The sequence below is a fragment of the Gouania willdenowi genome, chromosome 7, assembly GCF_900634775.1.
Source record: "Gouania willdenowi chromosome 7, fGouWil2.1, whole genome shotgun sequence".
NCBI lineage: Eukaryota > Metazoa > Chordata > Actinopteri > Blenniiformes > Gobiesocidae > Gouania > Gouania willdenowi.
In genome coordinates, this window is record NC_041050.1 from 17,006,848 (window position 1) to 17,032,857 (window position 26,010).

Here is a 26,010-nt window from a genome sequence, read left to right on the forward strand (position 1 = left end):
CCTTCAAGGGCTGTACAAAAAATCTGACATTGCACGATCCATACTTAGTGATTAAAAAAGGTTAAAATAAAACAATTGAGTGTGTTCAATATTATAAATGTAATTCATACCATTTAGTGTAGCATTAACACATTGTATGGATACTGTCTTTTTTTTAGGTGCACTTCTATTATGAGGAATGTCAAACTGTACAGTGCAGCTTATGAGCTGCGTAGCTCGTAAACTGCAAAAAAAATAAATAAATAAAAAATAAATGAATATATTAATTTGTATTAGTATTCAAATATTTTTCAAGGCATTTAATAAGTGTTTGTGCGTGATTTCCTAAATATCCATGGAGCTTTTTGTCAAATAAACAGATACAGACACTAAATGAAAAGTATAAAGGAATACAACAGACAACTCTCCTAATGCCTTTATTCACAGTCAACATCGGTATTTAACATCATCTTACATAACTTTGACAGCAGCCTTGTGTTATAATCTGATTTGACGTGTTAAACCTTTATTAATGTGTTCAACTTTAAATCAATTTAATTAAATACGTAATGTTGTCAGTCATATCAAGCGTAAGCTTCTCCTTAGATAATTATCTTTTAAAATAATTATTTTTCGTGTTCATCTTCAGTAAAAAAATCACGCCTTAAGAAGCAGCCACTACTAATCGAGCGCCTATCCATAGCAATACAAGATGGCGCAGGCAATATTTGAAGTGCTCGAAGGTAGGGACATTTAATTCCAATAACTGTACTATTAGTGACTTTAAAACTTCACTGTATTGGTTGAATAATGTGTCCTAATGTGTTTGGTGAATGGGTTGAAGACCTTGTTGATTCATGGTCATGTGTTTGCACTCACACATTGAGTGGGGTGTGTGTGGATGTAAACAAGCATGCAGATTACTGATGGGATCTTTACAACAGCAATTATAAAAAAACAAACAAAACATCTACGACAATATATCTACATGTTCCTATAAGAAACATCGTTTCACAGAATAAAAGTGTTCAGATAAATCCAGCTGTGTGATTCTTTCTAATATAGTATAACATTTAGAGCCTCACTTCAACTAACCTTATAATATCAAATAACAGGTGATTGCATTTATTATTAGTGATTTAACGATTCACTCAACTCCCGATACGATTCGATTCACGATACTGGGTTCACGATACGATTCTCACGATTTTTTCATTTACAAAATGGGACTGTAGACAATTTTTTTTTTTTGGGAAAAAAAAAACTAGAAAATACTGTATTATTTTCCTTATATTTTTCATTGTCAAAAGAATTCCTTGATAAACTATTCAAAACAATGCAATTTAACTAAAAATAAGTCTTGAATTAAATAAATAAAGGAATAATACAAATGAAAATGAAGCCTATTAATTTAAATTCTGGTTCTATAATAAACAATGCAAAACTGCATAATAGTTCTTTTTCTTTTAAAAGTGCAACTGAAAATGTATTTTGTGCCTTAACAATTGGACTTTAAAAAAAAAAAAAAACCGTCATTGCACTGATTTACGTCATATTTGTTTGGACCATCAGAGGGCGCTGGTAACCCAGTGGTTGGTTGGCATGCAGATATCTTGCAGTGAAGAAGATAAGCTATGTTAGCAGACAGAGCTAATAGAAAAACGTGACTTTTACAGATATTCAAGTAATATTACAGATATTCTTTCGGTGCTAAAGGGGTAATGAATCATTTATTAACATATTTAAGAGTAGAAGGCAGCCAGAAAGAAAGTATTAGCAGACTCCGCCCGCCGCCAACACTTCCGGATAGCGCCGTCTGCTGGTTAAAAAAAGTACTGCGATTTAATTGTCAGAAATTCGATATCAACCGTGATACCTATGAATCGATTTTTAACTGCCTTACGATTAATCGTTACATCCCTATTTATTATGTTAATATAATTCACTGTTTTCAATCAGAATAGATGCTTTCAATATTGAATGATCTGATTCAAGGATTAGGGTGTTTTTTTTTTTTTTAATAATAAGAAATGCTTATATGATGCTTTATTTTTAATTAATCCAGACTATGTTTAATCCTGTTAATTTTATTCCATCAAACGAAAGCTACGAACACTATTCTTACATTAACAATATAACGTGACAACAAGTTACTGTACAGGTATAATAAAATGCAAATAAATTATAGAAAGGGAGGAGGCCATGTATATAATCTTAACCCCTGATTCAAATATATAAACAAAAGGAGGAACCCCGAACAAAGGAATAGAAAAAAATAATAATACGTGTAACCAGTGAACCTAATTAAATGTTTAATAACTGATTATTCAATGTCACTGTTTTTGGTAGCCATTGACTGACAGTCATCATATGATTATGTTTTGCACCAATCAGTCTGAAAGAGGAATTCATCGCAGATTTGATGTTTTCACACCTATTTTGGCGATTGTGTTTTTATAGTTAATAAAGTTCTCTTTGTATGTGTGGTGCCTCTTAATTTCAGATTACAATTATGTGTGGTCAGCAAATGTTCTTCAGTAATAATGCAATTATTGAATAGATGAAACATCTAGAATAGGATCAATAGTTCTACTCATTTAAAATTGTAAGGTAAATCATTTGTAAAAACCAACAATTAGGGATGTAACGATTAATCATAAGGCAGTTAAAAATCGATTCATAGGTATCACGATTGACATCGATACTTTGAAAATTGAATCGCAGTACTTTTTTTAAACAGCAGAGGGCGCTATATATTTATCCCTTCTCTTGTCCAGCAGTGTACCGACGGGCGGATTCTGCTACTATTTTCTTTCTGGCCGCCTTCTACGCTTACATGTGAATGTTACATGTTAATAAATGATTCATTATCCCTTTAGCACCGAAAGAATATTTGTAATATTATGTGAAAATCTGTAAAAGTCACGTTTTTCTATTAGCTCTGTCTGCTAGCATAGCATCTCTTCTTCACTGCTAGATTAGCTGCATGCCAACCGACCACGGGGTTACCAGCGCCCTCTGCTGGTTAAAACTAATATCTGACGTAAATCAGTGCAATGACGGTTTTTTTTTTTTTTTAAGTCCAATTGTTAAGGCACAAAATAAATTTTCAGTTGCACTTTTAAAAAGAAAAAGTACTATTATGCAGTTTTGCATTGTTTACTATAGAACCAGATTTTAAATTAATAAGCTTCTTCTTCATTTGTATTATTCCTTCATTTATTTCATTCAAGATTTATTTTTAGTTAAATTGCATTGTTTTGAATAGTGTATCAAGGGATTCTTTAGACAATTAATAATAAAAAAAATAATACAGTATTTTCTAGTTTTTTTCCCCCCCAAAAAATAAAGGAATATTTTTCAGTCATCATTTGACTACAGTCCCATTTTGTAAAATAAATCGTGAGGGAATCGTATCGTGAACCCAGTATCGTGAATCGAATCGTATCAGGAATTGAGTGAATCGTTACATCCCTACCAACAATAATCAGAATCAGAATCAACGTTATTGGCCATATATGTTATACACACGTGGATTTTGACTTGGTGAGTAATGTAAACATTAAATAATAATAATCAACTAGAAAATATAAACAGTAATTAATGACTAATTTGTACAAAACTAAATAGGATAATATAACAAGATAATAAGATAATAATAATAGGATAATAGTATAATAGTGCAGTGGTAAGTAGTGCAATAAGGTGCACTGTTATCTACATTTATCATTAGAAAATAATTCTATCGCTTAACTATATCACAGTTAAATTCAGAATAGTATAACACTGTGGCTCCTTCTTCCCAGGCATGGACAACCAGACGGTCCTGGCAGTCCAGTCTCTGCTGGATGGCCAAGGCGGAGTTCCTGATCCAAACAACCAAAACGTATCTGGGACGTCTACGATCCAGCCCATGGGTGAGTAAAGGTGGATCTACGACAAAGAATTCATCACTTAAATCCTAGAACAGATCTACAATAGACAGTGACATGCTGCATTAAATACTTAGTATAAGGGGTGTGGAAAAAAAAGAAAAAGATTTCACAAAATATCGCGATTTTTTTTGGGTGCAGATTTTAAATAAATTTTTTAAAAAAAACAACATATTTATATACATTTTTTCATTTTTATTTATTAATTCTGATATTTAATCAATATTTTTCTTGTCGTATTTTTCATATTTTTGTGGACGTGTGTTTTCTACTGCGCAGGCATTTTATTTTCATATCATCTGTTCAGATCAGTGTTTAAACTGACACAATAGGATCAATTATTTTTTCTTATTTTTGTGCATTATCAGTAACTCAGGGTGATTTATCCTTAATGTTCTCACTTACAGTTGTTACAATGCCGTCATTATGTTGTCATGGTTACTTTGAGACTTCTATGCAGTAGTTACAGTGAAAATAAACTTGTTGCACTTTATTTAATGATGTGTAACACTGTGTTTTATTTTTTCAGTGAAAATGTGCAAAAACACTAATAATAAATAATAAATAAGATGTTTTGAAGCAAAAAGTTTTGACTCAGTTTGTCCTCTGAATGATCAATATCTTCTGATGAACATATACAGCAACTTGATTTTTCATCTCTACGTTTAATTTTGATATTAACTGGGTAGAATATCACGATATATCGCGAAATTGTGATAATATTGTATCGTGACCCAAGTATCGTGATGCGTATCGTACTGCAACATCCTTGCCAGTACTCACCCCTACTTAGTGTGGCTGCACCTAAACATTCTGAATGTCAATTATTACTTATTCATGTTGACCTAAGTAAAAAAAAAAAGAATGCACAATCATCAGATTGTTGTGTGAATGGCAGAAAGGTAAAGTTTGTCGTTAGGTTAGAAGCCACATCCTCGTCTGTGAGTGTTTAGTGTCATCAATAACATTTCTCACTATCTAATGCACCAGCTTCCTCCTAGATGTGCATTTGTCTTTACAAATGAGAACTTTTAAAATGTCCTTTGATCCTTTGATCCTCAGTGCATCACAATAATTCCTCCCTGGAAGAGAGATGAGGTCTCTATTATAGTGTAGTGAAGTGTAGTGTTGTAGTAGTCGAGACCGGTCTTGAGACCAAATTTGAAAGGTCTCGTCTCGGACTCTGAAGTATTTTGACTCGGTCTTGTCTCGGACTCGGGATTTTCCCTCAAGGCCGTTCGAGACCAGCACTAATTCCTGCTATTTTTAAACTTTTTTATAATGTGATAATAACACGGAGAAGAAGGGGATAAAACAATCCTTTATTCATTCTTTAATCCACCCTGTATAATGACCACAACCTTCCTTAATGTGACGTGTGTGACACTGACACACATACACACACACACACACACACACACACACACACACACACACACACACACACACACACACACACACACAAGCAGGAGAGAGAGGTGGGAGCTAAACATGTCCGCTAACTTGTTGGTTGTGAAATTTGGTTTCACGAACCACAAAGAATACACTTGTAAAAGCACAGCAAAGAGGAAACACTCTGTGGTGTGTAGGTGACCAGCCATGTTATTTCTTGGCAGAAATGCGTTTAAACACTTGCTGTACATTCAGCTGACATGAAAATCTTGTTTTCAAATATGTAGAATAATTGTGAATTTATCAGTAGCAGTAGTAGTTTTAATATTTTAGTTAATTTTTTGCAGGCACCTTTTTTCTCCATGAAATGTATTTAAAAGAAACTAAAACTAAAGAGAGAATGTTATTTAACTGTCAAACCTTGTCATAATTTTATTTATTTATATATTTGTTTAAATAAAAAAAAAATGTTTATGGTCTTGGTCTCGGTCTCGGTCTCGGTGCATTCGGGTCTCGGGCAAGTCTTGGTCTTGGATAGTGTGGTCTTGAACACAACACTGAGGTGTGTTTGATAAATGCTCAGTCACCACTTTAATGTTTTGTGTGAATTTGCTGAAACTTTGGTTTCTCTTCATATTGACATTCTTCGTTTGTTTGACATTCATAACAAACATTTTCCAAACTTCTGTTTGTGCCAGATCCAGGAACATGGACACGTTTTATACGCACCATTTAAAACGTCTCCCTAGGTAGAGGAGATAGATAGATATGTCATGTATTCATTATATTTACTTGGTACATTCTGTTCCATGTGACTCATCAGTCATCCACCTTTCTTGAATAAAGATAGAGGAATGTAGTTACCTGTCTAGTTCTGAACGACTTACCTTGTTAAATAATAAATAAAATGTGCTACTGTCAGTTTGTTTATAGGCACAGCTTCTCGTGCTATAGCAGACAAGGGCAACTGGGGGCCACATACGGGCCTCGGCCTAATTTTGTGCAGCCCCCAAAGTAAATGCACAAATTGATTCCAGAAACAAACAAAATGGCAAAAAAATACAAAAAACGGACAAGAAAAATAGAAAAAAAAAAAACGAGAGTAAAATGTACAAAATGACAACATAAATGAAAAAAAAAGCACAACTTCAAAATGAAACAAAATAAGAGTAAAATATATAAATTGACAACAAAAGCACAAAAAATGCCTAAAACCTTTGTTGTTGTGTTGATAATCTCAGATCAGACGATCACATTATTGTGGCCCCCACCATTTTTGTTGTCACTCACACAGAACAACATTTAGGTGTTGTTTTGTGTGTTTATTTTGTGTATTATGTTGCAATTCCTTCCAACTTCTTGAATTACTATTTTTGGGGGGCCACACCAATTTAGACGGAAGGCCACATGTGGGCTCTGGGCAGCCAGTTACCCATGTCTGCTATACAGTTTCTCAAGCACGGTTGACTTCATCTTCCCTAGGTACACAACACAGTCATTAGCGTGATGTAAAGATAATACGGTACAACATGCAGGAAGTCATGTCGCAGATTTAAATGTCACATGCCCATTTTTTTGTCACTTTGGGAGGTGGATCTGTTGCTATGAAGCTAAATGCTTTGTAATGTTTGTATTTTTAACCTTTTAACAGTATCATTCTATGCAGTAATAATGTGTGTATGAACCGTGCTGATCTACTGCATTTGGATGTGTTTCTATGCAGACGATGAAGACGTATTCCTGTGTGGGAAATGTAAGAAGCAGTTTAACTCGCTGACAGCCTTCATGACTCACAAGCGGGAGCAGTGTCAGTCCAGTGCCCCCTCCCTCTCCACCGTGTCCCTGGCCTCCACCAATGCCTACACTCCAACCCCCCCCATCAGCGCCATACCACAGACTCCCGCCAACAGACAGGTGCTGCTGCTTTGTGCAACATTTACATTCTAATCAGTGGTTTAAGTGGGCTGAAACGCACCGGTACGGAGTTGCAGGACTTCTAAAAATGTCAATTGAGCGTCTTGGCTCTTCTCCAAGCGCTAAGAACGTTCTTTCAGCATTCCGGTACGCTCACCAGCGTGTCTATTTTAATCCTTCAAATAGCTACTCTGCCGCTTATCAGAGCACATCAGCCTTCACAGTGCCGATGTACAGTAGGTACCAAATGTGTCCGGGCATCCAAATTAGTCCGGGGTCCGGCATGCATACTATTTTACAGTAGTTCATGTACTATTTAAAAAGGTTGAAACCCTGCTTTTTAAAAATAATTAGAAGTTTATGCTTTGAGTGAATTCTGATTTATTTTGGTTTTTATCTTGTTTTCTGTTTGGTTTTTGATTGTCAATGTTTTGTATTGTGTTTTAATTCATTTTTTTTTAACCAAAACACCACAAAACAGTCACATATTTAAATGTGTACTATTAAAATGTTTAATAAACGTCATATGGTCGGTTTTCAATCAAAATTCTACTTAAGTTGTAAATGCACCATATTTCAAAAACACATGTAATAGTATTTCACACAGATTTGTTTTCATACAATTGAAAGAATTAAATGTCTGGTGTTTTTATTAAGAAATGTGCAGTCGTACCAAACCTGGTCTAAACCAGCTCAGTCATAGTCCAAATGTGCTGTTGGTGGTTTTCACACTTTATTATTGAAATGTTTCTGTTTTTTGTTTGGTCCAAAAAAGTTGAATATATTAAGCTAGACTGAAAGTATTTTTGTCGTTTATTTTTGGTCCATTTATTTGTGTTATGTTGTTCACTTTTTTTGCTATTGAATAGGGATGTAACAATTAATCGTAAGGCAGTTAAAAATCGATTCATAGGTATCACGGTTGATATTGATTTTCTGAAAATTGAATCGCAGTAGGCGGCGGGCGGAGTCTGCTAATACTTACTTTCTGGCCTCCTTCTACTCTTAAATATGTTAATAAATGATTCATTGCCCCTTTAGCACCGAAAGAATATCTGTAATATTACTTGAATATCTGTAAAAGTCACGTTTTTCTATTAGCTCTGTCTGCTAGCATAGCTTCTCTTCTTCACTGCAAGATATCTGCATGCCAACCGACCACTGTGTTACCAGCGCCCTCTGCTGGTCCAAACAAATATGACGTAAATCAGTGTAATCACTGTTTTTTTTTTTTAAAGTCCAATTGTTAAGGCACAAAATACATTTTCAGTTGCACTTTTAAAAGAAAAAGAACTATTATGCAGTTTTGCATTGTTTATTATAGAACCAGAATTTAAATTAATAGGCTTCATTTTCATTTGTATTATTCCTTTATTTATTTCATTCAAGATTTATTTTTAGTTAAATTGCATTGTTTTGAATAGTTTATCAAGGGATTATTTTGACAATGAAATATAAAAGGAAAATAATACAGTATTTTCTAGTTTTTTTCCCAAAAAAAAAAAATTTGTCTACAGTCCCATTTTGTAAAATAAATCGTGAGAGAATCGTATCGTGAACCCAGTATCGTGAATCGAATCGAATCGTATCGGGAGTTGAGTGAATCGTTACATCCCTACTATTGAATATAAATTGACCTTTTATTTTTTTAAGATTGACTCATGCAAAAGAGAGTACCGGCACCTTTTTAGAGCCACTTAAAGCACTGATTCTAATACTTCAATGTCGTCCAGAATCTGAAGCTAGAAACTGACCTGTAACGCTTTGTGCTGAGCAGGTGTCCACCTACATCACAGTCCCCCCCTCACCTTTTACACACACTCTGGTCCAGGGGAACGTGCTCGTCAGCGATGATGTCCTCATGTCGGCAATCTCCGCCTTCACCTCCATCGACCAGCCGATGGCGACGATGCAGACGCCCATACAGGTGAGCAGTCAGCCTCTCGCCCTGATGGACTCCTAGCAGTGTGTGATACAGCAGAGACAATAGTCTCAATAGTGTGGCCTCTGAAATAAAAACACACAAAATATAAACCAAAATATGCAACATTGCTCCAAATATACACAACATTACAAAAAAATCCACAATATCAGAAAAAAATAAAACCAAATGACAACAAAAATGCACAGAATAACTCTAGAAATACTTAAAATAGCAACAAAAAGAGAACAAAAATACACAAAATTAGACAATGAACTACATTTTTAAATTTGTTTATTTTCTTTTTATAAGCGCGCTCTGCTAAATTATGTTTTATTGATTTTTTTCAATGGTATTATTGCTTTTATCGCTTGAATTTTTTCTGCCCTTGTTCTGTAGCTATTTTAGATTACTAAATGTAACAAATTAAAGGTATTATTATTATAAAATGACAACAAAAATGCACAAAATGACTCTAAAAACACACAAAATACACAAAGTAGGAGACAAATATAGAAATGACGTGGAGGCGTATATCCCATAGTGAGACATGTCACTCATGTTACTCATATTACTCGGGTTTTGTAAATAACCTATAGTTCTTTCCTGTATTAATGCTCAGAGTGCTCATTATTCTAAATGTTGACGTGTGTTGACGATGTGGCCCTCGGATCAGACGACCACATTTTGTTGCCCTGCTGTGACTAAAGTTGCCCGTCCCTGGGATTCAACCACCTCCTCCTGTAACAGACGAATGGTGTTTTCCCAGAGCTCAACTTGTGAGGCAGGAAACAGAGTTGTGAGTGTTCTGACAAAGCGTTCTGTTAACCTACATTGGAATTGTACATTAAAGTTAATTAGAGCTCAGGACTAGTGTTAATCATAATTTGCACATTTGGATGCTGTCTTTACTTTTAGTCTTCTGGTGAGAATTGTATTCAGTTTTAATTTATTTTAGTCATCAAGTTGTTTTAGTTTATCTGCTTCCTTTTAGGTTTGACTTTGAAACTGAATAAGTGGAATATTTAGTTAATTTTATTTTGAAAAATGTAATGAAATTAAAAGTAATGTACAATACAACAGTATTAACTTCTCATGCAGCGATTACTTTGGATTAGCTCATTTAACATCACGACTTCCTAGAATAATGAAACTATCTACGACCACATATCTGCATGTTCTTAAAGGGATCCTCCACTGTTTGGCCTAACATCTTGGAAATGTACTTATTAGAAGATCTAGCCTTAAAAAAAAAAACACATTATTATTCACCATATTTATTTTATTTGTCTTTTCAAAATGGGACCACTTTACAGTTTTAGAGCTTTTCCTGGTTTTTTAGAGAATCAAAAGGCATAGATCTTCTAATAAGTACATTTCAAAGATTTTAGGCCAAGCTTGTAAAAACAGTGGAGGATCCCTTTAAGAAACTGCAAACATTTGACTTTAGATCTTCATATGAAACTGAAACTTTCCAGTGTGGACCACGACATGTTGCAAAGCAGCACCATTCTTCTCATTTAGAAACAAAAAACACATTGAGTTTTGCACATTTTGACTCATTGTACACTGTTAAAAAAAAAAAAAAAGGAACTATGAGTAATTTTGATTTGTCAACACTTGTGGTTCTTTGCACGTGAAATGCATGTGTTTTTGGAACTTGGTCTAAATATGTTTAAGAAACACATTTTTTTCTCCTTCTATTGCTGTTTCATTAATCATCTAAACACAATTAAAAAGTATTTCACTTGTTTAGAATTAGATCAAAGGAATTGTCGGTTCTGTTTTTTTTATTGCAGAGCAATCTGAGCATGCACACAGCGGGCGTGTCCTATCTTCAGCACCATCCTCACCCTCACTCCCACCACAGCCACCATCACCTCCAGCAGCAGCAGACCTCACACCCCCAAACACCCGCTCACCCCCTGGAGCCCGGGCAGCCCACGCAGCAGCCGCTCACTTCCCAAGTGCCGTCGAGCCACAGCAGCTCTGTGGTGCAGGTGTACAGCACGATGTCACAGATGTCTGTAGGCAGCAGCAACAGCGGTGCTGACATCCACCCAATGGGAGGACTCCAGCCTTTCCATCCTGTGCAGGTAAGTGATGTTGTTGTCATAATTGTTATTAAATTGTAATTGAGTTTAGATAATTGACTTTTTAACTGTAATTGCCATTAAATTCTGTAGAAACATGCCTGTAATAATTTCATGCCAGAGTGGGGAACCATGTTACAGTTCTATGTACATACAGTATGTAGTTAACAATTATTAAATAAAATATGTTTCATATCAAACTTTCCCACATTTAAAAAAAAATTGAAATTGAGGGGTATAGTGACACAAAAAAGGCTCAGACGCCCACACCAAAAATACTAAAACCAATATTTTCATTGATTAGGAAGCCTAACAAGGTAACCAATATATATTAAGATAGATATTTGTATTTTACAGCTTATTTAGGAGCTGTTATCATAGGAGGTGCTAACAGAAAGCTAACACAAGAGGAAGGTTAACTTTTATTAGTTTATTTATTTAGTTAAGGCTCAGTAATTGTGATTCATTGTAATTTAACTTTAGTAATTAAGAAAGTAATTGTAATTGACTTTCGGAGGATACATAATAATTGTGATTTAAACATTGGTAATTGAAAACATATTGTACATGAAAAATGTGTGACTGTGTGAGGAGGGATCAGTGTTAGGAATGTGTGGTTCATGTTTGTGTGTGTGTTTACTTCAGGTGCCCAGTCAGTGTGTGGAAAGCCAGTCATTCACCACCCCTCCAGTCTACAGCCCTGGGAAACAAGGCACCAAAACAAAGACCAGCAGCATCACTGGGAACCTGGCAGAGCTGGGTGACTTTGAAAAGGTCATCATCCCCAAACGGACCAGGAACGGCAAGAAGAACACAGACGGAGCCACAGGTCGGTCAACATTCAATCTGTGCTTCTCTAAGGGGCGTCAGGCTTTGCGGCCCCACAAGCCCCGCCCCCAATCAAAGAAATATTTACAAAACTCCAGACTTCTGCTGTATGGACCATATTTTTGGGGTGTAGTTTAAACCAGATGGAAATTAGCCTATGACTAAAATCTGACGTATCTACATTTGTTGTATGTTCATTGATACAGTATGTACTGTCCCTACTCAAATAAATAAATAAGAATAAATACATTCATAATAATAAAAAGAAAACTTAAATGAGGAAGCTACAGAGCAACCTCCCTGTGTATTTTTCAGCCAGTCGATTGCACCATATAACAATTAAAAATGTGACTTTGAAATGTGTTTAACATGCATCTTGACTTATAGCGAGGAACCCTGTAAATGCCTGATTACATTAGAATTATTAAAATAATTTCAGTTCAATTCAAATTCCTTTGTGACAGAGTGTAAAAAGTGCCAAAAACAGAGCAGAAAATGCTGTAGAGACCATACACATATACAGTACACATGACACTATTTAAAAAATGGTAGATGATGTTTGGAAAATATCAGAATTATCTCTCAAAAACTGATTTTTAATTTTTTTTTAACAGCATTTCGAATTTTGCTCTCATGTAAACAATTGGAATCAATGCAAAAATATCATTCATTTACTTATGGAGCCAATTAATCTTTTTATTTTTAAATGACCAACATCTCCATGCTCTCCAGATGTAATATGTGAATTTGCCGCTTTTTATCTTAAATAAATAATAATAATATTTGACAGCATTTTAAATCTATTTTTCCATGCTAAAAGCTGCTGTCTTGTTTTGCCTAAAATTGCCTGGCCTCGACCATTGCTGCGCAGCAGCTATAATTAATTTAGTCATCCTGCCTTGGTTTGCATTTGATTGGAGAGTGTCGCTAATTATAAATACTTTGAAAATTGTTATACTAGATTAACACTGCTCTCATGTTGGTGTAAAGTTTAAACTAAGAAAATACTAGGCTGTAAATAATGTTCTTGACTTTTTTTTTGTCCAATTTTAAAATATTGACTCACTTTGAACTCCATCACAAAGTGTATTTCAGTTTTCTGAAAGAAGACTTAAGTGAGTTAAAGGGGCCATATGTAGAATTATTGTGAATTTTCAACTGTTAAATACGTCTGAAATACCTCAACTCTAAGTTTGAGTGTTAAGAAACATGTTCTTAGCTGTCATGCAAAATGTGTATTTTTTTTTTTTAGATGACATAGTTACATTATATATAGATTAATAAATAATGCTGACCCAGCCAACCTGTAGTACCTATTTGCCAGTATAAGCCTCTTTACAGCAGAGCCGTCCCTGAACTAGGCCATCTCTGGCGTCAAAGCCTTTTCTGTGCGCATTGTCTTTTTACAGTTTGATATAATGTTCACTACCATCACCGCTGTGTCCATATTTTTGGCTTGTGGTCGTCTGTTAGGTGAAATATACGCCGGTAGGTTGATCATTTCAAACATACGTGTTAAATAAATTTGACATCACTTCCTTTTCGACTGTTTTTGCTGTTTAGATTTACATCAATTAGAGAAAGATAACACACAAACTATTGTTTCTTTATATTTAATGATGATAATAATAAATGCAAACTTACAATCACAAAAAATAGGTTTTATCCTATTTAAAAAACAAAAACAAAACAGAAAACCTATCACAAGTAATAAGCCACCTGGTGGTGGCAGAAATTCATTGCAAATTCAACTTATGGCCCCTTTAATAATTGACACAATAGCTGGTTGGACTTAAACTGCAGGTATTATTGGACGACGTATGAAATCTATGACGTCTGATGGAAGGTTGATCCTTAATGAAATGTGTATTTCTCAGCAGAGCAGCTCAAGGGAAAAGGTCCAAAATTAAAGTGTAATTTCTGCGACAAAATCTTCTCAAAGAACTTTGACCTCCAGCAACACATTAGAAGGTACGTTTAGAATGACTTCATTTTTTGAAAATTACTTCAAAACAAAAAAAAATCTTTCTATTTTTTTTTTTTTTTAATTCCTTTTCCCCTGCAGCCACACAGGAGAGAAGCCTTTCCAGTGCATCGTCTGTGGACGAGCCTTCGCACAAAAGTCCAACGTGAAGAAACACATGCAGACGCACAAGGTCACTTCATCACCTTCACTAATGCAAACATTCACCTCAGAATCAGAATCAGAATTGCTTTATTAATCCCAGTGGGAAATTGCTTATGTTACAGCCACAGAAAAAAATCACAAATAAATGAACAAAAACGTTAAAAAAGAATAAACGTTAAGTAAGTGTATAATTAAATAAAAGACTGTTTAAAATAGGGATCAGATACACACACATTACAGTAGTAGAAAATAAAGTAGGATAGATAATACAACTACTAATAGTAATAATAATAATAATACAAATATGATGCAGATATTTACAAAACTTATACAATGATTTAAATATTTACAACAATCAAACTATGAGGTTACAGTGATATACATTATCATGGAATTAGTAACAGTGTGTGTGTTTATGCTGAAGGTGTGGCCTCTGAGTGTGGCCAGCACGGCGTCCAGGCTGCCGATGACAGTAAAGGTGGTGCCAGGCTCAGCCAATGAGGAGGAAAGCAGCGGTGAGATGCAGCAACAGCATCACGCTGAGGAAGATGAAGATGATCCACAGCAGCAGAACACTCAGCAAAGACACATGGAGGAAGAGTCGGTGCACACAGGTGATCTTTAGACATTCTTTAAAGGTTCCATGTCGTGCTATTTTTCATCCATCTCCATTTGTTCTAAGAACCCTAAAAATATAGTATTTGAGGTTTATTTTCCCAAACTCGACTGTTTTCCAGAGTTTTAGCCTCTGAAAAGTCACTTTCTGAGCAACTCTACACAAACAGGCTGATTTGCGGCCTACTGATGCATATTCATGAGTGGGCGTGTCTATAGATGGGACACTGAATTCCTCCTTCCAGCACGGTGACGTAGGGCCAGAGGACGGCCCGCCCTCCTCCCACCCACTCCGTAGCCGAGCTCATGCTGCTTTATAAACACGAGACAGAGCGTGGGGGCGGGGCGTTCACTGGTACATACATAGACTGTAGAAAATACATACATAGCACTGTGTGAAGGACGCTGAAATGTTTGCATGTCAATCACGACAGAGAGCTTCCTGGAGGCGCGGCTTCTCCAGCTCAGTGCCGCGTCAAATTCGTCATCAAAGTGGGAACGCGTCATCAAATTGGAGTGAGGTGTTTGGGCTCACCCTGCAGTAAGAAAGGAGCAAATCACCCTCTAACTAAAGATTGAGGGAACCACTGAAAAAAACACTTTGGGCATGTGTATGAAGCCCAAATAGCACTTTTATAATGTTTAAAGCACAGAAAAGTTGATTTAGCTTAACATGGGCCCTTTACCTTATTATTGCAGCCTTTAGAGCAGAGATGGACAACTGTTATCACAGCAGGGGGCCACAAAAATGTGATTGTCTGATTCATGGGTCACATTATGAAAGTGGTTCCCAACCTTTTTGATATCACAAATGTCCTGCGACCTCAAAGACATTTTTTTTCTAGAATTAGTTTTTGATCATGTTTCTAAAAGTCTGTAACAAATACTGAGCAGCCTGGATTAGTGCACACACTGACAAGTGCACCACCTCAGATATTTTTACAGCATTTTATTTCAACTAGATTTATATTGGAGAAAGTTTAAATATAAGACACCGTTTTGAAAAGAGCTGAGACACTCAGAGGGACTGTTGTTAAAACGCCTGTATTCCATTAGGGCTACAGAATCGTTAAAAACATGCAAACATGTATCAGCCTAACAGGCCTTCATCAGGGCAGTAACAAAATGGCTGCCAAGCTGCTTCCTTTAAAGATTTTCAACAGGTCACATGACCAAGTGAAAGGTTAAACAATTAAAAACTGTAGAGCCGTTCATTCAATGATCACATAAAATCACATTATACTAGATCGATACACATAGATGTATTAAACATGTATTAAAGTAGGACCCAGAAAAGCTACAAAAAAAGCTACAAAAAAGTTCCCAATTTAGAGCTGGATTGTGTCGCTTTTAATGTATGAACCCAAAAAGACTCTTTGTAGAAGCAATTTTAATAAATCTCCTCCTCTGATCTGATTGAGTGTTGTATTTGCTCAGTGCCTGATATTTTCGGAGTTGCAGCTACCATGATTAGCCTCTTTATATGACAGCACAGTTATTTGATTTATTGTGTGTGAAGTGTATTTGAACAAGTTCGGATGAACTACGGCCGGGCCCGCGGAACGTCTCCGCGCCGAATAGCACATACCACGTTCCCGAGAATTCAGTCAAATGACTTGGTTCTACCGCATAAAAAAAGGGTCTCCGAGAGGGTCTTGACATCCACTCATAGAATGTCCTTGTCAAATTACAGCCCGATTCAACAATTATTAACGGAGGAGTAGTCATTTGAAAAATGGAGCCCCCAAGGCACATACGGAGTAATAGGCCCCATTCATATATTGGTGTGTTAGTGATTCGGGACCACCGACTGTAGCAATATTTGACTCACAAATAAATGATAAAACGACTTTAATGGAAATTGCCAAAAAAAGGGAGGTGGGTGAGGCATAATTGTAATCTACGTTGAATTATCTTTGAAATGATATATCACACGACTATGTTCCCATAAATTTGGAAATTACCGAAAATCAGAGGTGGGCCCCTGGGCCCCATTTCAAAAAAAGGGCTCAGAGCGTCTCATCATATCCATTCATAGAGTATTCATATCAAACAGCATTCCGATCCAATGAAAACTGTCGGAAGAGTAGTCATTTGAAAAATGGGGTGACACGTAATGGGCCCCATTTATATAAATTTGATAAATTTCTTTATTGGAGGATATGCCCCTTGAGATGGAACATCTCGTTTTCGAGTATGTATCGGTATGTGCCAATGATTCGGTACCACCAACCGTCGTAACATTTGACTCGCATTTTTTTCTTCTTTTGGGCCCCAAATCGAAAATCTGGCTCCGAGCGTCGATACGCACACATCCATAGATTATAGCTACCAAATTTCAGCCCGATCTGATCATGAATAACAGAAGATTAGCAATTTTAACTAATGTACACAAGAAGAACAACAACAACAAAGTGAGTGGCGTTTTGAGTCCGGTAGCCCGGCCTAAAAATTATAATATTTTAAAAAACTTTAAAAATACAATTTTAATCAATTTTTACCTAAGTTTATTTATTTATTTTACCAATTACTAGACATTTCAGGCAACCTCATTTTAATTCCAGGCAAATGCAAACACTGCATTATCAACACTCATGTTGTTTAGAAAAATGACCTATCTGATTATTATTATTATTATTATTATTATTAGTTGGTCATTTTTGTATATTTTTCTCATTGTTTTTTGTGTTTTTGCGATCATTTTGTGTTTTTAGAGTCATTTTGTATACTTTTCTCTAATGTTTTTTGTTATTTCTAATCATTTTGTGGGTTTTTGTTGTTTAGTGTGCTTCTGAAGTCAATTTTGTGTATCTATTTTGTCTTTTTTGTATCTTTTTCAGTTATTTTGGTATGCATTATTATTTTTTTGGCATTTTTCTGTCATTTTGTGCTTACAAAGTTTTGTGCTGTCTTTAAACCGAGGGCCATGTGTGGCCCCCCACACTGAGACTTACGTGTCTTTGTGCTTGCGTGTGACCATCACTAGCTTTCTCTGTTAACATTAGGGGGCAACTACACACCAACCAATCTTCATTTCATCTCGCATGTAGGGGGCCTCACGCAAAAAAGAAGATAAAATATACTGTAAGGGTAAACAGAGCTATAGATTAGCATAGTGAGCTAATGACTAAACCTCTGATGTTTATGTGTAAGAAGCTACAGTGTGTGAGAGGAGAGACGTTGCTCTTTGCTGGGACAGCGTCAGAACTGGAGTAACTGGAATTAGTTTTGCTGAGTTGTGTGTGTGTGATCACAGACAGAGTGGGTCAACTGGAGGAGAGCGTGTCTGATGGTCAGGCCGACCCAGAGAGCGTTCAGCAGGACGACGTACAGAACGAGCATCCTCACGTCCAGACGCTGTCCAATCAGAACCGGCTCTGTCACATCAAGCAGGTCATGGTCACCAACAGCTCCTACCAGTGCCAGTTCTGCAGCAGCAAGTTCAAAACCTACTTTCAGCTCAAATCCCACCTGACCCAACACAAAGAAGAGCAGGCGAGTGCACGCTCACTGTGGAGTGTGTGTGTGTGTGTGTGTGTGTGTGTGTGTGTGTGTGTGTGTCTTTTAAAAAAATAACTCCCACCTTTCCCTACAGGTTTACAAGTGTGTGCTAAAGTCCTGCTCCCAGACCTTCCAGAAGCTGGATCAGTTCCTGGAACACATCAGGACGCACCAGGAGCAGCTGACCTACCGCTGCCACATGTGCAGCAAGGTGTTCCCCTCACTGTTTGAACTGGGAGTCCACCAGTACTCCCACTGCTTCTGTCCACAGCAAAACACACGCAAGGAAAGCACCATCTACAGGTGAGCGCACAGCTACGTTACCACGGTAACAGAGTGTATCTAAACCACATTCCACACAGTACTCTGTGTATTTCAAAGTGGGGGTATGGGTTCCCCCCGGTATGTGAATAAAAATTTAAAAAAACACCGTAAACTAGAATATAAATAGAGAAGCAGTCAGGAGCCGCCAAGCATTCCCACAATTTACACATTGGCCTCTGTAAGACAGTGGTGATAGAAAAACAATCTCATCAAAAAAGGGAAAATATGATGAGAGCTACATTACTTGATGCCCTCTGCCACCATGTACTGTACATGTATGAAAGTCAATTTTCAGCTTCAACAAACATGAAAACAAAATACAGAACAAGACTTTGCGTAGAGAACAATTTAAGACTCAGACTCTCTTAATCTCAGCCAAACAATGCAGAGTTCTGTGCATCCGCTCAACCTAACGCTGCTCATTGAAGTCATAGTGAATTGCACAGTTTCAGGGTGATGTGAAAAAGAGAGATTTTTTTCTCACTGAAAATGCCAGAAAGCTAATTAAATAGATCGGGTGATAATTCTGAATGTTTTATTGTGTCCTTACAGACTATTGTTTACTTTTTATTAAAAAGTATTTTATTCCTCAACAGGATAAATAAAACTCAGAGACACATCTCACTGTAGGAGAACATTATATATGACGTTACATTATTATCCAATCCAACTTTATTTGTTAAGCACTTTAAAACAACCACAGCTGACCAAAGCTGTACAGATGAGAAAAAAAACACAAAGCAGCTCCTATTAGATTAAAAAAAAAAAAAAAAAAACTACATTTGAAATACAAAACAAATCAAAAGACATAAAACATGAAATATAAAAAATAAATTAAGAAGCATAAAAAATGTCAAGGAACATGGTAAAATAAATAGAATTGATGTCTTACTAGATGTCAAAGGCCAAGGAAAAGAGATGGGTCTTAAGAACTTAAAAACAGGCAGAGAAGAGGCCTGTCTAAGGTGCTGATGTTGTTTTTAGGGGCTACATGGCTTCAGATGAAATGTCTGAAGGGGTACGGGACTATGACAGGTTTAGGAGCCACTGCTCTAAAGGACTAAATTCACTTCTTTGTGTTCCTTTGTAGGTGTGTGAAATGTCAGAGTAAATATTCTACCCAGGAGGCTCTGGAACAACATGTGCTCACCGCTTCACACAGCTTTCCCTGTCCACACTGTCAAAAGGTACGCACACGCCTGGCTGCCACCACTCAAAGAGCCACTTTATTAGGCACACTGGTTGATATCAGTGATATCAACCATACTGTCTAGGGTATGACCCCCGCCTAGCGCCCAGTGTGAGTCAGAGATAGGTATCGGCAGACCCCCGCAACCCTGAAAAACAGGAACAAGCCGGTCTGAAAATGGATGGATGGATATCAGCCATAGTTAAGTTCTATTAATGCTAGAATTTGGTTTACTAGTGCATGAGTACACTTTGCTATTGAAGCAAAAAAGGTCAATAGTACTACAGGAAAGTCTTGTATGCTAATAAGGGGGTGGGGACAAGCAAATTCAGGCTTGCCCATTGGCTTTCAAACATATTACAACCAATCAGGGTCCTGTATTTAGTGATAATCCCTCCTACTTAATTTAAATCAGGTCTGCTAGTAGTGAATATTTTGGCTTCAGTACTATGAATGCACATTATTGGAGTTTTGGCAGATATCCAATAACAGATATAGATATTTTCCCCCTCACACCTAATTGCAGAGATCATCTAGTTTCTGTAGTGGAGTTAACATACAGAATTATTCTGCAGACTCTTTATTATGTTGGCCCGCTGGCAGATGATGTAAGACAAAGCTGAGAATGATATAGTATCACTAATCATTACTTGTGTAAATTGAATAATACCTAAAGGGGACATACTGTATTATGGAAAATCCACTTTTGCAGTTTTTTTAATCACATATGAGGTAACTTGAGTGTCCACCGGCACACGAAACGTGAAATAAATCCATCAAGTCGTTTTTTCGTGGTCTGTGTAAGTCTTATAACACAGAGAAAATTGCTCCGTTTCAAATTATCCAGATTTGTGATGTCACAAGTCAAATCGGGAAAGAAAATGCCCTCCCCTCCGCTGGTAACCACCCATGGACTCCACCCCACAACCTGATGAAAACTTTTGCGAAAGTCTTGCTTGCAAAGGAGTGATGGCTACCTGTAAAACTAAATACAGAACATTCCTGCTGCCGTTGCCGTGCCTCCACAGTGAACATACACTGTAGTGTAAGCACTATTTGTTCATGCGGAGGTGTACTTCACTCTTGTGGTTCGGCGCATTGGCAAACCTGTTATTTTGCCTCGTATCACTGATCTGACCTGTTTGCGACACAATCCGGCGCAGCGGTTGGAGAGAACAAATGATTATCACCTTAAATGCACTATTCCTGTAGTTAGAAGAGCAATGGAGGAAGAGAAAGTGACTTAGCAGCTTAACACTCCGGTGAAAGTTTGAATGACTGCTGCTGAGATGCACGGAACCTGAAGCGCGTAAGTAGGCCCCAAAGCAGCCTGATTTCAGAACTGTTTAGAAAGTGACTTTTCAGAGGCTAAAACTTTGGAAAACAGGCGAGTTTGGGAAAATAAACCTCAAATAATATGTTTTGATGTTTTTAGAAGAAATGAATATGTCCTCTTTAAAGAATACCTAAACCTCAACACAATCAATGTATTTGCTATGAAGTAGTGTTTGATTCTTGTCCAACTCTTGACACTTTAGTCAAAGTGTTTCAATTTGACATGTTTTTTTAATTCACCGCTAAGGCTCTTTCCTGTGTTCCTTGTAGGTGTTTCCATGTGAGCGATACTTCAGGCGTCACCTTCCTACTCACGGCGTTGGGGGAAGGTTCAAATGTCAAATCTGCAAGAAAGCCTTTAAGACTGAGCACTACCTGAAACTACACACACGGATTCACTCAGGTAGGACCACGGCTGTGTATTCTCTCTGACCAGCACATGCTAACTGGCTAGGGCTGTGATGTTTCAGCTAAAGCTACAGGTATGTCCTCTAAATGTTCTTAGTAGTGCTTAAAGATGCTGGAGATCAAACAAAGACATAGTGATTCAAGTGTGCAGCTATCCGTAGGTTTTTACTTGCTGACAAATTAGACTATGTTCCATTTTTCAGGTGAAAAGCCATATAAATGTTCCCTCTGTGAGGCGACGTTCAACCGCAAGGACAAAGTGAAGCGACACATGCTCATCCACGAGCCCTTTAAGAAGTACAAGTGTCCCTTCAGGTAGGAGAAGACCTCTGAACTCCTACTCATTTCCCTTTGACCTTCTCCACATGTGTTGACGTGGAGCTTTTTCTGCTTCTGCTCAGATCACATGTCGGCTGCACCAAAGAATTCAACAGACCAGACAAACTCAAAGCCCACATCCTGTCCCACTCTGGTGAGTGAAGACTCCAACAACATGACATAGTTGTACTTGAATTAATGCTTTTTGGTATCAGCATCATATTGAATCCAAAGTATCACTTGTATATCAGATTGGTCTGGAGTTGTTTGACAATTAGACATTTAAGAAAAGAGGCTGAGACTCTTAGTAAAATAGGAAAATCTTTTTTTTTGTCTCCTGTGAGGGACCCACAGAGCATTTTCACTCCAGAATAGTCTCGGTACAAGGTTCACATGTTTAAGGAATCATTTTACACCTTTCTTTGTTGTGCTTCATGTCCAGGTTTTGAAGACACTGAATGCTAAAGTTCTAAGATTATAAAACGGCACAGTCATGTAATTCATCAGCAAACGTTTGCGGGCAAAGATACAGTCAATGGATCATCTTTTTTATAAGCTTATTAAAGATTTAGTACAATCAGCATTTGTATAAAAATGTGGAATATTGGGGCTTAAACCAAACATTTCTTTTTTCCGGGTGCGCTTCTTGTGAATGTAAAGTGAGAATATTAGAACATTTTAGACGTTAAAGGTCCATGTCAGGCTGTTTTTCACCCATCTCCATTTGTTCTAAGAACTCACAAACATAGTATTTGAGGTTTATTTTCCCAAACTCACCTGTTTTCCAGAGTTTTAGCCTCTGAAAAGTCACTTTCTGAGCAACTCTACACAAACAGGCTGATTTGCGGCCTACTTATGCATATTCATGAGTGGGCGTGTCAATAAACGGGACACTGATTTCCTCCTCCCCACACGGTGATATAGGGCCAGAGGACGGCCCGCCCTCCTCCCACCCACTCCGTAGCTGAGCTCATGCTGCTTCATCAGAGCTCAGCAGCGAAAGTAGCAGTTTACCTGTTTAACACTATTTTTTTAACAATGTGGATGCTGTTTGACATGAAGGTACTGAAGATCTGTGGTTACTTTTAGAAAACATCAAACCAACATTACACAATAAAAGGTGACTTGGCGTTCTTATCATGCACGTGTGTCAAAATCAAGGCCCAAGGGGCCAAATCTGGCCCCTTTAAAGCATCCATTTTGGCCCGCAAGAGAAAGAAAAAATGACAGAGAAAACATGAATCATTTTGTAATTTACCAAATCATTCAGGTGTAGAAATCTCAGATTCTCAAAATGCACAAATTCAATGAAACTCCACAATATTTACAGGGCTCACAGTTTCCCAAATGCTTACATCACATGATGGCAGTCATTTTTAATTACAAAGTGTTTAATGAAGTCTAATTTTTTTCCAAAATCCTGCAATTTTTCTGCACATTTCCCCAAACGAAATAAAACTTGCTCACAAATGAAAGGAAATCTAAATAAAATCCTGCAGCTACTAATATCTGTCACTTATTTCTTGATGTTGTCGGTGCTTTACATACTTGCGCTTCGTCCGTCCGTGCGTCAGTCCGTCCGAGTTAAAGGGGACAGCTTTTCTCAGAAACGGTTTAAGATAGGACAACCAAATTCGTTGTGTGTTCAATATCTAGATAGAGTTCGAAAATGAGAAGTGTGCAATTATTTTTTCGGGAGTTATTGCCCTTGTCCTGGTTTTCTTACTCTGTTCACGGTATCTTCAAAGGGGACTGCTTTTCTCAGAAACCGTCTAAGATAGTAGTTGTATATTCTGATGTGATAATATTTTCTCATCTATTCATCTAACTTCTTAGATTTAGGACATTTAGGAAAAGGTTGAGAGTTATAATGAGAACCAATCTGGCGTGGGGATGTTGATGACTATGTCTTCTTATTTATTATAATATGACCTTGTCCTCCACAGGCATCAAACCCTACAAGTGTCCGTTATGTCGGAAGGCGTTCAGCCGCAGGGCTCACATGCTGGAGCACCAACAGTCCCACACAGACAACTACCGCTTCAGATGCTCCGCCTGCAACAAGGGCTTCACCAGACAAAGCTACTACAGAGACCACAAATGTCCCGCAGCATGCGCCGGCCCAGGGGGGGCGGCAGAGGAAGACCTCGCCATGGGGGGATCCATGGAGGAGGAGGAAGAGGAGGAGGACAATGGAGAGGAGAGCAGCAGAAGCAGCAGCAGCAGGTTCAGTGGGACATTAAGAAGACCTCAGCATGCAGGAGAGGATGGAAGCCCGCAGGAGGAAGAGGAGGAGGAGGAGGAGGGGAGGTCTGATGAAGGCTGTGTGGCGGTGATGTGCATCACGAACAATGAGGGGCACATGGACCCAGAAGGTCAAAGGGAGGCACAGATTGACAATGAGCAGAACTGTTTGCAGCAGCCATGTTTGTAGTCTTATGGTGCGTTCTCACATATAGTCCGATGGACTCAGTGCGGTCCAGGCGGTGAATCTGCAACATTGTTGCATTTTGGTTCGGTCCACTTTCACACATTCTGTTGGCCAAGCGCACCAAACCTTCTGAACAACGTCACGCATGCGAAACGGTCGGTCTCCGATTGGACAGAATAGCCTCGTCAGCCTCTATAGACTTCTGTCAGAAAAATGCTTTTTTTCGGAAATTCTGTGTGTGTTCGTTGCCAAGACGATGTGGCACTGTCCTGTCACTACTGACAGTCACGTCCTATATTTCGTTTCTCTTCCTATGTTTTCCAAAGGAAATCTAAAAACAATCCCTGCAGAAAAGTCACTAATAATAATTCAAAATAACCCATAATCACACAATGCTACAACCTGCGCTAATGCTCTACATAAACACAGAGATGACTTCGCTCCGTCTCCATCTGTCAGCACTCAGCTGTCATGTCACCGCTAACTTACCGATAAGGATGTGTAATATGTGACGATATGATAATATATACGTAGATAAAACAGAGCAGTCAAATCTACAGCTATCGCTGATCATGTGAACAGTTTGGGAAAACAGAGATGAGTGAAATAAATGAATGATGTGGGAGAAATACGGAAGAGAGTGAGGAAATGTGACGTGTTTGTGTGCTGACAAAGCGGCTCAGAAAATGGATGGATGGATATCTGTGTGTGTTGTTGCTGGAGCACTGGGTTGTGACGCAGCGGCACGGCTGCTGCTACATGCCTGTCACCGATGGAGTTGCTCCGTTATAATTGCGTTTCAATGTAAAGTCCTATATTTGGTCCTGGTTGCTTTCTCACATGATTAAAGACCGCACCATGCTACTTTTGCGCCGAAAACAGACCTACATTTTTCAGAGGACCAGTGTTTGTTTGTTTGCTCCACACCAGAGTTCCAGTGACCTTTCACATATCACAAAAAGACCGGAGTATCCGAAAAAGCGAAGCATGGTGCGGAGCAGAGGCATGTGTGAAAGCACCCTTATTCTTTCCCTGGATATGGACCAATGGTAAATCTACATTAAAAAAAAAAATACAGGAAAATAACGTTTTAAATTAAAATGTTATTTTCATTTTAACACAGACATTTACTTTATTAACTGTATATACAGACAAGTGATATCAAATAAAATATATTGTTTTTCATTGTTTCCAGCTTCTTTCCTTAAAGCTTCATATTTCCATTAAATGTTGTCTAAAAATCAATGAATAGATTCAAAGGGAGTAAATGTTAAATACAGTCTATTCAGCATCAATACATGATTGTTCTTCACGCGTCAAATGGAAAAAACTAAAAAAGTGAGTCTGTCCCGATGCAACTTTTTCACTTCTGATGCCTATAATGTGTTCTTGTTTATTGGCTGATATGGATACAATATTAGCAGGATCCATACATACGTTCACTACTTATTTTGTAATGTGAAATGTTAGAAAAGCCTTGATCAAGTGATATTACTGAGAACAAAAAAACTGACCCATTATTAACCAATGAGTTACATACATTTTAACCTTAGACAAATATTCTACAATTGAATAAAATAAACTAGACAACCCTGAAAAATATATAATATATATATATTAAAAAAAAAGTGCAAAATAACCTTTAGTTTACCTTAAAACTTTCAAAAATTCTACAAATGAATAGACTTAAAAGAGTTAATTA

The 26,010-nt window shown here is 37.4% G+C and overlaps 1 protein-coding gene across 2 annotated transcripts; it reads left to right on the plus strand.

Annotated features, from left to right (window-relative positions):
* Positions 1-683: 683 nt before the first annotated feature.
* On the plus strand, positions 684-25,491 carry znf341 (zinc finger protein 341). 2 transcript variants are annotated; one of them, XM_028454121.1, is made up of 16 exons: positions 684-722; positions 3,786-3,896; positions 7,027-7,217; positions 8,995-9,144; positions 10,938-11,234; positions 11,877-12,060; positions 13,937-14,030; positions 14,125-14,215; positions 14,612-14,801; positions 18,059-18,297; positions 18,398-18,606; positions 19,718-19,814; positions 21,422-21,554; positions 21,763-21,874; positions 21,961-22,031; positions 23,824-25,491. In XM_028454121.1, the coding sequence occupies exons 1-16, from the start codon at positions 692-694 to the stop codon at positions 24,309-24,311; spliced, it is 2,688 nt and encodes an 895-aa protein (XP_028309922.1). In that variant the 5' UTR covers positions 684-691; the 3' UTR covers positions 24,312-25,491. The 2 variants fall into 2 exon arrangements, with proteins under 2 accessions (XP_028309922.1, XP_028309923.1); XM_028454122.1 differs by having other exon boundaries at positions 13,940-14,030.
* Positions 25,492-26,010: the final 519 nt, after the last annotated feature.

Excerpts from the sequence above, each read along its gene's own strand:
- znf341 (XM_028454121.1), top strand. The coding sequence starts at position 692 with ATGGCGCAGGCAATATTTGAAGTGCTCGAAG. Across the intron at positions 12,061-13,936 it reads GAACACAGACGGAGCCACAG|CAGAGCAGCTCAAGGGAAAA; the intron begins GTCGGTCAACAT and ends TGTATTTCTCAG. Across the intron at positions 22,032-23,823 it reads CCACATCCTGTCCCACTCTG|GCATCAAACCCTACAAGTGT; the intron begins GTGAGTGAAGAC and ends TGTCCTCCACAG.